The following is an 11,816-nucleotide window of genomic DNA, read 5'->3' on the forward strand; positions in this document are numbered from 1 at the left end:
AGATACGTCAATAAATTATTATTTTAAAAATATAATGTGAGATTTAAAATAAATAAAAAAAATAAATTACGCTTAACCTGATGATAATTATATCTAAATAAATTTGAGAAGTTAGCGTTGTATGTTCAATTTTTGATTTTTATTTCATTACAATTTTTAAAAATAAATTGAATAAGAATTTAAAAATAATAACAATTCTGATTAAGCTTCCGCCTTTTGTTGTTTAAAGATTAATAATCACTTTGTATACTCGCATTTATTAAACTATGTGGATGCCAAAGATTTTTAAGTCATGGATACTATTATATTAAATTTTTGGTGATTTATATAACCATAGAAACTAATATACACATGAAACTACTTTTCTCACCAAACCCTACACCAAGAGATCAAAAGCAAACAAAATCATACCCGCTCTCTCTCCATGTATTATGTTTTGCCTCAAAAAAGTTTAATAATTTAACTGCTTTTATCTGAATATCCGTATAAATATTTAACATTTAAATATAACGAAATCCTAATGTGTTAATGTCATTAAAACTAGATTCATCTTTTAATGAAAAATATATATATAAATTGAGCACACTCGAACCGTAGTCGAATCATTGTAGGATAGTCAGACGCAAACCCTTAGAGTTCACTATATAGGTTGATTCATTAGCATACAACCTGATCTACAATCGAGCAGGCCGAACATTAATTTAGATCTTATTTTCTTCCCGATTTAAATAAAAGTTATGGAATGGTCAAGTAGATGATATTTGGCTCTTTAGATCTTATTTTCTACCTCTTTTATATTAATTTAGAATCGCCATGCATTTTCATATATGGTGCAGGCCAAAACACTGAAGAAAGACGTTACAAATGACAGTCAGTAAATTGAGCGAAGAAGGGAGGGCAACTAGTTACGATGATTATCTGACCTCTGCAGAAAGACATTACATAGAGCAGAGGGAGAAAATTGATATCCATAGAATGGCCCAAAGAAGCTAATAAATCTCATCGTGATAGGATTCAAGATTTCAACCAGTATTTGGCGAACATGAGTGAGCATTATGACATTCCTAAAGTTGGCCCTGGCTGAAAGATCCATGGTCTACTGTTCAAAGCATGAGGACTAGCTTATACAGAGGGTTCTCTAGCAACTTGGGGAAAAATAAGGATCCAAAGCACACTTTGTTAACCAAATTTTTTGATATATTTGAAATTTCAGTCTAGCGTGGTTGTTTTTAATTCTTTTGTTTTTGCCATGGAAAAAACGACTATTATTTATAAGAGAGTATTTACAGCCCTATCTTCTACTATAGAGTGCGCGAACAGAGGTGAGGCTTGTAACCCAATCATCCCACAGTTGGCCCAAATGAGTAGCACTGGCCCTCCAATTAGCGCAATTGTTGGTGGACCGGAGACAACACACCACGTCCATATCTGGCGCAGTCCTCAAAGCTTCCTTAATGTCTAACCACAAAGCATGGGGTTCGAGAGGCACCTCCCATTGGTTTTATCAACAATGATGGCTTCTCTGCATGTCATACCTTCAGCAGCCGCCAATGTTGAGCTAAGAGTACCTCATAGCGAAGCCCAGACCTGCTCCAGATAACATCCCCCGCACCCCCCCCCAAAGGAGGCACAACTCGTGCTTTGGCGGGTTCCACCTACTGTTCAAATGACGTGGTGGCAGAGTAACATTCGGTTGATGAAAGGGAACTTCCATATTAGTCTAGTGTGGTTTCTCATATGAAATCATCTTGCGCTTTAATTGTTGATTTGTTTGCTATCCTTGGTTGTGATAGTCTGGAACACCTGTCATTTGATGGGCAGATAAAAATAAACCATAGCAGCCGTGGCCATATTAAATTACTAGAGCAATTAGTCCCCGAACTCCACAAAAGAATAATTAGAAAGATATTAATCATCCGATTAAAATAAATGTTTAAAAGATAATAAATTAAATCATATACACCCCTTATTGAATAAATACATAAGTTATTGTCCCTCCTGCCCAACAGAACTGAAAATGAAATATGACAAATAGTACAAAATAACTATCACAACCCAGCTCAAATTATGGCGAAACGGAACATCTGCTACCATTAGATATACCAAGAATGTCTCTTGATAGAATCTGATGAAGAAATAAATCAAAATTTCAAACTTCTAAATCATCGGGTCTCATCCTCGAGGGCACGGAAACCAGCAGTTAGATCCTCGTGCAACTTGCTGAATTTTGCCACTAGAGCTGCCTCTCCTTCCGCTGGATCCTCAAATTTCTGAGACCTGCAACCAATGATAACCAACTTGATCATAACATAATTATATTGCAATTCAATAGTTTTTCCATTTCCCTACACCCACACCCCTTTTTTCATTTTGTTAGAAGGAGATCCAGTAAGCATCATCATTTTTCCTTACACTAAACGGTAGAAGAGATCTCCCAACCGATGCTTGATGAGGCTGTAGGTTATCTTCTGGCCATCCATACCAGCTGCTCTCTCCACACTCTGCAAGTATAAAAGATCCATAACCATGCTAAGCCTTTAGATTGTTGCACTGGTATATTTGAGCTGCTTATGTTTATACTACTAAATATCAAAGCTTACAAGCCAAACACAATGAAAAAGGATTCTCATATTCCTCTTATGAAGATGCCAATACTCACTACTAACACTGAGTAGAAAAAGCAAGGCTAGAACATTTGAAGCAAGATAACTACAACAATCAATGTTGCTCCAAAAAAAAAAAACACTACAGCAACCCAGGAAACCTATTTTCTAGCCTTCTTTTCAGATCCATGTTCTCAATAACAAAGTGAAACGCCACAATAGTCAATAAAAAGTCAACTGCTACTGAAATCACTGTACTCAAAGTAGAAGGCAAAGGAAGTAAATGCAAAAAGCAATGCTTGAGAAGTTCAAAGCAATTCTATTTCCTTCCATCACTTATTCCAGGAGAGCCTTAAAGAAATAAAGAAGAAAAGGGAAAAACAGTAAATTGATATACACAGCTTTTTACAAATGAATTTTGGGGGAGTTGATCTACCTGATTGGCCAAATTGTAAAAATGAATTATGTTGCGCATCATCCAAACAGACTTGTAGAAAGGACAGAATTTGTCATATCTGTCAGTCATTCAAATTGCCCATACAGAGATTGTTACTAAATTACAAATATATTTGCTGAAATCATTCAGATACATATTGTAGAAAGATTCAACAGTGAAGCTGAAGCTTACGGAGTAAATGCATTCTGAGCAAGATAGTCTTCCCTCAAAAGCTTTGCTGTCTCCAGGGTAATCTTATCTGACTCGGCCAAAGCATCCTTCCCAACGAGCTGGATACCCATGTAGCCATTGGCATTCAGTGATTAGCATATTTAAGGAACTGATTGAACTTTGCACGCAAAAATAACTACACCAGCCCAAATGAGAGGTGCAACAGTCTAAATTATATTTGATTTGAGGAAGAATTGGGGTATCAATCTAAACAACATATCAGACAAGACGTGAAAAATCTACTGAATTTTGTACTCCAAAGTACATTTCTAAATCATCCAATAGAAAAGAAAGGAGATACAAGCAGAAACCTTATAAATTTAAAGTCCTAAGGAAAAACAATAAATAACCACACACCTATCATGTATAGCTTACTTAATTCTCCATCCATGCCATGTTCTCAAAAGTTAGGCAAGTGTCAGGAATCCACCCTTTTGAGCCTTGGGGAACTTAGAATAAAAGAGATTTTGGAATATAGGTAGCCTACCTGTACAATTTCATTTAAATCATCCTCTCTCTGTAGCACTTCACGGGCCTTTGTCCTAATGTTGATAAAATCTGGATCAAATTGATCATAGAAAGACTCCAGTGCCTGGAAAAAGATAAACAATAAAATAAATAACGACAGCTGCATGCAATATAGGGATCAAAGGCAAAAAGGCCTGAAAACCATTAAAAGGAGAGAGAAAACAATAGAGCTTCCTACACAAGGATTGCAAAGAAATTCCTAACATACCGTTGAGTATTTTGAGTAGGAAATAAGCCAGTTAACAGAAGGGAAATGCTTCCTCTGGGCAAGCTTCTTGTCCAAACCCCAGAACACCTATAAACATACAAATGGGAAGCTTCATTAATGTCAATAACAGATACAAAGATGCTAGAGGTATTCTGCAGATGAATTAGATGAAACATAGCACTACGGCTGCATCCACACCATTCACAGAAGAGATAGATGCTGCATAATTTGCTTGAAATTGCAAATTACTACTGGCACCTTCATTAAGAAAAAAGAAATCACTTAATATAAGATGTATATGTTCACCTGGACAATGCTGAGGGTAGCAGAAGTAACAGGATCAGAAAAATCTCCACCAGGTGGGGAAACAGCACCAACAATTGTGACACTACCATTACGTTCTGGCGATCCAAGACATTTTACTTTACCAGCACGTTCATAAAATGAGGCTAAACGTGCTGCCAAATAAGCAGGATATCCACTATCTGCAGGCATTTCTGCCTGTAAGAAAAGTTAAGTCACAAGCAATTATAGTTGGTCAAAGATAGATAACACACTTTTTAACAGCAGATGAAATCCTTAACACAATAAATTCTAGTTTTTGGATGGAGACATTGAAGCCCTTGAATGTCAGGCTCAATGATGCTTTTATAAATGGTACAGTAATCATTTCATTATAATTAGGTGAGTATCAGAGATCATTCATCTCTGGCAACATTCATGATTAACTATATTCAGCTTCTCCATCAGTACAATTCAACTCTTGTAACTTATGATCAGTCATTGCAGGTTACAATTAATGGGCACATTATGACATGGGCTGCAAGCAGCAGCTTGTATGCTACAGTGAATACTTGACTTGTCTAGGATTCTATAGAAACCACAAAAGGTCAGGCACTGCTATAATAGTCCAAGCAACATTTATAAGTAGCAAATTATGTCATTAACAAGCTAAACTTATGAGGAACCAACCAGACGCCCAGAAATTTCACGCAATGCTTCTGCCCAACGAGATGTTGAATCTGCCATCATGCTGACATTATAGCCCATATCTCTGAAGTATTCAGCTATAGTGATCCCTGCAAATAACATATTACCCATAAAGATAAACGCCAAAACAAGGTATTCACAAGATGCAACAATAGCCACACAACGAACTTGATGCATGCAAATTGCCTGTGTTGCAATAAGACAAGAAATCCTAATACATCCATTTACTGATGCGGAACATTTAGCTCAAGCAAAGAAAAATTTACATTTTAGGTTTCTCTTAGTCCACTACTCTTAAATCAACAAGCTTTGATCTGGCAATTTATCAAAGAGGAGTGTAAAAATAATTTTTCAAACAGAAAAGCTATTACTTTCCGTTTCTAGAACTAATAAGCCCTCAAGTTAAAAATATATGATAAATGAAAACAATTAAAAAGTGAGGAATAACAGATATGTTCTGAGAAATAAAAGGTTACAGCTGTAAGATAGATTATTGTGCTGAGAAAGCATTAGCAAGAAAGAGCAAACTTGTAAATTTGCCAACTATAGGTGACAAGCACGAGAGAAAGTTCTACGTGAGAGATCAAGTTTCAGCTGATTATTTATCATGCCAAGTATTTTTCAAGTGGATTACCTGTATAAATTGAAGCCTCACGAGCAGCCACAGGCATATTAGAAGTGTTAGCCACTAGTGTCGTGCGCTTCATTACAGATTCCTCACGGCCATCAGGTAATGTCATTGTCAATTGTGGAAAATCCATAAGCACCTGAATGATTGATTACATTAAAATCTCCAAGACCATAAAGAGGTATTATTAACAAAACTGAGAAGCAAACCTCTGCCATTTCATTTCCTCTTTCTCCGCAACCAACATAAACAACAGTGTCTGAATTAGAGTACTGAGCAAATAAAAAAATAATTCCTAATCAGTCACTTTATGTCTTCATCATCATAAATGTTAACTATGCACCACAAAACATGAAATATAGAAGTCACACCTTGGAAAGAGCTTGACTAATGACAGTTTTGCCACAACCAAATGCCCCAGGAATAGCACAGGTTCCACCGAGAACAGAGGGGAAGAGGGCATCAAGAACACGCTGATTTGAGAACAATTCATCAGAGTTGTCACATTCTTGAATGGCAATATTTTTTTTTATATAAAAAGAAAGAGCCTGCACATTTAGTATGTCTTATAAGTACCTGCCCAGTGAGCAGAGGGGTATCAGCAGCTAGCTTTGATGCAACAGGTCTTGGTGTTCGCACTGGCCAAGTCTGCATATTGAACAAGCAGATGCTAAAACTAAGAAACAAGTACATGGTCAACTCCGAAAAGTATGGCCATAAACACAAATTACAAACCTGAAGCATAGTGAACTGCTTTTTCACACCCTGAAACTCAAGCTCTAAAACAGTGTCCTAAAAAGGAGCAAGAAATCAGTAAGATTTGCACAATAAAAGTTAAACAAAGTTAGATGTTAATGCAAGTTTCTCTTATGTTTACACCTCACACAAATATAGGAGTCAAACCAACATCTATAAAAATCATATATTAATGATTAATGACAGAAGAACCAAAGCATACAATCGCCATATAACACATGTATGGCACTTGCATATAACAATTCTTGCAGCTACAATTCTAATTCTTTACTCAATCTCATATATAAAAATCAAAGAAAAAGTTTTACAGAAGGAATAAACTAGACTGCAAGGACACATAACATGGCAAAGATGACAAACCTTCAATGAATATTGACCAGGAGGTGCAACATAAGTGATTTTTCCCATGGCATCAGGAGGAAGTGCAACATGGTGCTGCATTAGACTGTTCTCAAAGACAGTCTGCAATATAAATATACCCACAACAACTAAGATAAGATTCAATGCACAGTAACTCCAATAATGCTATTCTGGGAGGAATTTAACTAACCAAAGGTTCAAGATTAATGAACTTACTGCATATAAGTCTCCACCAGTCACAAGATCTCCCTCACCTGTTGCCATCAAATATAACGAATTTAGAGGAATCATACATCAGAAACTTTGTTGTATAGCCATCATAATATGCTAATAACTTTCCATGGATTACCTATTTTTTTAGGCTGAAATTCCCAGAGAGTATCTTTGTCAAGGGCTGGGACAGAGACACCACGAGGGATATAGACATCACCAGATCTTTTTGCGATGGTTTTCAAAGGCCTCTATTTTGATAATGCAGGGGAAAAAAAAATCAGAGTGTGGCTAGCCGCTAACTTTGCAATTGAGTATGCAATGTTCAAAGTTAAAGGGATAAGTAAGAAAGCCATCAATCAAAACAAAACAAAATGAAAAATGTAAAGCAGACATCCATAACAAAGATAAAAGGAGATATCAAACCTGAATTCCATCAAAAATATTTCCCAATATTCCTGGTCCCAATTCCACTGACAGAGGCTGTAAGATGAACGTACAATTCATAAGCAAAGTTAATATACCATCTAGAAATCATAAAAATGTTAAGCAAAAAAATCACCTTGTGTGTACGAAGAACAGGGTCATTCACCATTAATCCAGCTGTTTCCTCATAAACTGACATCAAAATTCATAAAAACCCCTTCTGTTATACTTCTTGCAGATATCAAGTGAGAAACGTGATGAAGAGACAATTAAAGAGCAAAAAGCTATCAAGAATCATAGCTGTAAATAACCTTGAATTGTGGCAGAATCTCCTTCCAGCCGAATGATTTCACCTATTAGGTTGTCATGGCCAACACGGACCAGTTCATACATAGCAGCACCAGCCATGCCATCTGCAACCACGACTGGTCCAGACACCTGTCAAAACATATTGCATTATGTGTTATCCAGCAACAGAACACTAAACATTATTAGATCGAGCCAGAGTGCTAATTGGATATGAAGAAAGCCTATATATCATTTCATCTCTTGTCAAATTCATAACTGTTAAATAAAGTATTTGCTATTAGCGCGCCAAGTACATGGCAGATCCAATATCTAAATAAAAATGAAAATATCACAAAGCAGATCCGATTGCTCCGAATTCAACATCGAAACCATTGTTTATAGAAAATCCACAGATTCCATCCAATAATCTTCTTTCAAAGCGATCAATCTCTGAACTTATCAAGTAACATAAGACTCGACTTTAATCATAAATTAGATAACTTTAAAAAATAGTTGGAAAACGGATGAAATGAAAATGATCCAATTGAGAACGAAATCGATCTAAGTACCTTACGAACGTAACCGTACTCGCTCTCCTTCTCGGAATCTTCAAAGGTTGTCAACCGCGCACCGTACACTGACGGCATTTTTCTGCGAGACTCGGGGATATTACGAAAGTGATAATTGGAATTCGAGCCGGCAAGCGAGATCGCTCAAAACCCTAGTGTTCCGGTCAAAACAAGCAATTCACCAGTGGACGATACAGAGATGAAGAAGGCTGAGTGTGTGATTTATGAATATAATTGGGAAGGAAGACGCAATTATATGCAGGATGCACCAGTGGACGAATACACGGGGGTTTGCGATGTTGAGGTGTGTGAGTGATCCCCTGCACACGGTTATACTGTAATGATGTGCACTACCCGTAAAATTCAGTTCGTCATATGATGGACCAATTAATTTTGCACGTGGTTCATTTTGGAATATAGGCTTTTTATGTGTTTTGCTGAAAATAATACATTTGTGATAAAGTAAATACATTTTTCTTTTTTCATAAAAATAAATTGGTTAAATCTTTAACAATCTTAATGTGGATTCTTTAAAAAAAATCAATAAGGAATTCACTATGTTTTTGTTAAACTAGTCAACATTGTACAGAAACCATTTAAATTTAGAGTTAATAAAAAAATATACATTTAATTTTATTACATTTACACCTTTATATTTTTTTATTAATTAAAATTTAATTTTAAAATTATAATTATATGTGTCGTTAAAAAAAATAATGAATTATCATGGTATATTAATGTTATATCCATGTTAATAAATTTTAGAATAAAATTAATAATAATTTAAAAGTTTTAAGTATAATTATAATCTATTTAAAAAATATATATCATTATAATAAAATTAAAAATATAAAAAATTTTAATAATTATTTATTTTATTAATATTTTTTTAGAAGATAAAAAAAATGAAAACTGAATTTATAATTTCAGATGAATCACATATTATTTTAGCCTTAATAAATTAGATAATTAAAGACTTAATTTATATATTATTAATTTTTTTAAAAATTCACTTTAAATATTAAATATTAGTATAATTTAAAAAAAGTAATGAATTATTATTATACTTGAAAATTAAAAAATAATTTTAAAAAATTTTATTATTTTAATATTTTTAAAATGAATCATGTTAAATATTATTTTAAATTATTTTTTAATATTTATAATTAATATATTTAATAAGATTATTTTTTTCAATACTAAATAATAATTATATTAGATAAATTCAAGAAAAATTATTTTTGAATACTTCATACTTAATATATTTAATAAGGTTATTTTTTTAATGATAGTTTTAAAAATAATACTAAATTGTAAGCATATTAAATAAATTTAAAAAATATTGATAGATAATAGTTTTAGTTAAAATAAAATAAAATAAAATAAATTATTATTATTATAAAATTATTAATAAAAATTTAAAATAAATAATAATAATATAATTAATAATTTTTAAATATATTTATCAGTGAAAAAAATAAATTAATAATTTTATAAATTTCTAACTATATAATTAATAGTAGAGTGTATTTAATTAAAATAAAATTTAATTAATAAAATTAAAAATATATAATAAAAATAAAATATATAATGTTTTTGACAATTAATTTTAAATTTTATTGTAATATAGGGTTTACCTAGACATGTAATTTATTAATTAATAGGAAACATTAGACTTGGGCCTGAAAAAGAACCCAACTCTGAAGCCCATAAACAAGCTCAACCTAAAATCCAGAACCCAGCCCCAGGTTCATTCAAGTAACATAATGGCGTAGACACGTAAATTGGGAAGGGGAGTAAAATCTTCTTTGCTGTCTTCATTTTATGTCCCCGATGGCTTTAGCTCAATGCTCCTTCAAATTTCCAAACATAATATGCTCTTTCAAACCCAAGAAACCCCCTACCTCATCCACCTCCAAATGGCATACAACCCCCGCAAGAGACAGAGTAATAGACTTTGGCAAGTACAAAGGAAAGATGCTTGGCGCCCTCCCTTCAACCTACCTCAAATGGGTTTCCAACAACCTTCGTGCGGGCGATTTCGAGCACTGGGCAAAGTTAGCAGACCAAGTTCTTGAAGACCCAGTTTATCAGGACAGATTGGAGTGGGAATTTGCAGATAGCGTCTTGAATGGAAACAAAAATGCCTCTTTGTCTATGGAGGATAGTGCAGTTTCTACGTTGTTGGAGATAAGCGAGAGGTTTGGTTGGGACAATGATGATAAGGTTGGGTGGAGTAAATTGAACTTTGAGCTCTTGGGCACTAGTAAAGGCGGCAGAATCCCAAGAATTTGTAGCACTGTTAAAGAAATGAAAGATCTGGGAACGGAGAAGGAAGAGAAAGATAGGATTTTATCAGAGAATGAAATCAGACGGAAGGAGAGAAGAGAGAGAGCCAAGCTCAGGTCCAAGGACGAGAAGAAGCAGGAGAAGCTGGGAATTTTAAGGAGGACCAAGGATAGTTTCGTAAACGGGGTCAGGGAGGAAATGGAACAGAGGGGTGATCAAGAGGAATGGACGGCAGAGATTAAGAATCCATTTCCTGGACGTGAAGCCCTCTTGAAGAAGGTGCTCCAAAACAAAAAGCTATTCTAATTTTTTTTATATTTTTCTCACTCTTTAACTTATTTTATTGTTGAAACTTTTGCCAAGGAAAATTAATCACAAAGTAGTGTATTATTATAATAATATAAAAATAATTTTTTCTACAATTATTTTTCTTAACCAATTACAAGGGAGCATGTTGAGTCCTAAGCTTTGACGAACAATCCGCAGCTGCATTTGCTATTCTATTAACCATGGAAAAGGATATCATGTTGTTGAACATTATGCTTGAAAGAGTTTGATTTTATGAGTTTGATTTTAATAATGTCAAATCTTATCATGTTTATGTAATCATTTTTAATATTAAAAATGGAATATCAAAAAATATTGGAGAAATAAAAAAAAATTATATATAAAATGAATAAAGACTCTAATGATAATACAAGATAAATTAAAAAAAGAAAAAGCATAAAAAAATAATTTTAGGATTTATTTTAAAAGAGTGAATGAGTTGATATGTTAATGATAAAATTATCTATTTTATTTTATTTTTTAAAAATTAAAAAAAAAGAAGATTTTAAGTTATTTTTTTAAATTGTCATGAAAAATTAAAATTAAATATTTAATTTTAAATACAGTTTTAAATTTAGATATTTAATTTCTGACTGTACTTATTTTAGATAATTAATTTTAAATTGCGAAAATAATTGATTTCAGTTTGCATGATTTTCAAACTGATTAACGGCTAATTTTTCAAAATTATTATCATTGAACTACCTCTTCAGTTAAGAAAAAAAGTTTTTCAGATATCTATTTAAAAGATTAAGTCTCTTCATAAGTAATAAAAATATTGAATCTCAGAAAGCATTTGTAACCTTTGCATTAAAACTTTTCATTATCACATCTGATATTCATTGGCAAATTTACTCTCTCTCATCTTAATAGAATTTCTGTTATATCTGATAAAAAATTTGTTGAGAGTGTCTTTCTTTTGAATAAAAACATATATAAGGTTGATCAAGTGTATGGTCACTTGATA

General features: G+C 33.2%; 2 protein-coding genes across 2 annotated transcripts; one reads left to right on the forward strand and one right to left on the reverse strand.

Moving 5' to 3' along the window:
• Positions 1-1,894: 1,894 nt before the first annotated feature.
• LOC110617469 (V-type proton ATPase catalytic subunit A) lies at positions 1,895-8,523 on the reverse strand. The gene is made up of 20 exons (XM_021760250.2): positions 8,234-8,523; positions 7,688-7,814; positions 7,513-7,568; positions 7,377-7,433; positions 7,090-7,201; positions 6,957-6,994; positions 6,741-6,842; positions 6,360-6,416; positions 6,201-6,272; positions 5,996-6,097; positions 5,834-5,896; positions 5,631-5,763; positions 4,979-5,085; positions 4,313-4,507; positions 4,007-4,093; positions 3,758-3,862; positions 3,232-3,329; positions 3,040-3,118; positions 2,413-2,501; positions 1,895-2,277 (listed from the first exon to the last, which is right to left on the reverse strand). Exons 1-20 carry the CDS (start codon positions 8,309-8,311, stop codon positions 2,163-2,165), a joined length of 1,872 nt encoding a protein of 623 aa, XP_021615942.1. The 5' UTR covers positions 8,312-8,523; the 3' UTR covers positions 1,895-2,162.
• Positions 8,524-10,010: 1,487 nt separating this feature from the next.
• Positions 10,011-10,942, forward strand: LOC110616923. Its single transcript, XM_021759454.2, has one exon. The coding sequence runs from the start codon at positions 10,058-10,060 to the stop codon at positions 10,826-10,828; it is 771 nt and encodes a 256-aa protein (XP_021615146.1). The 5' UTR covers positions 10,011-10,057; the 3' UTR covers positions 10,829-10,942.
• Positions 10,943-11,816: the final 874 nt, after the last annotated feature.

The sequence above is a fragment of the Manihot esculenta genome, chromosome 6 (assembly GCF_001659605.2).
Source record: "Manihot esculenta cultivar AM560-2 chromosome 6, M.esculenta_v8, whole genome shotgun sequence".
Lineage (NCBI taxonomy): Eukaryota > Viridiplantae > Streptophyta > Magnoliopsida > Malpighiales > Euphorbiaceae > Manihot > Manihot esculenta.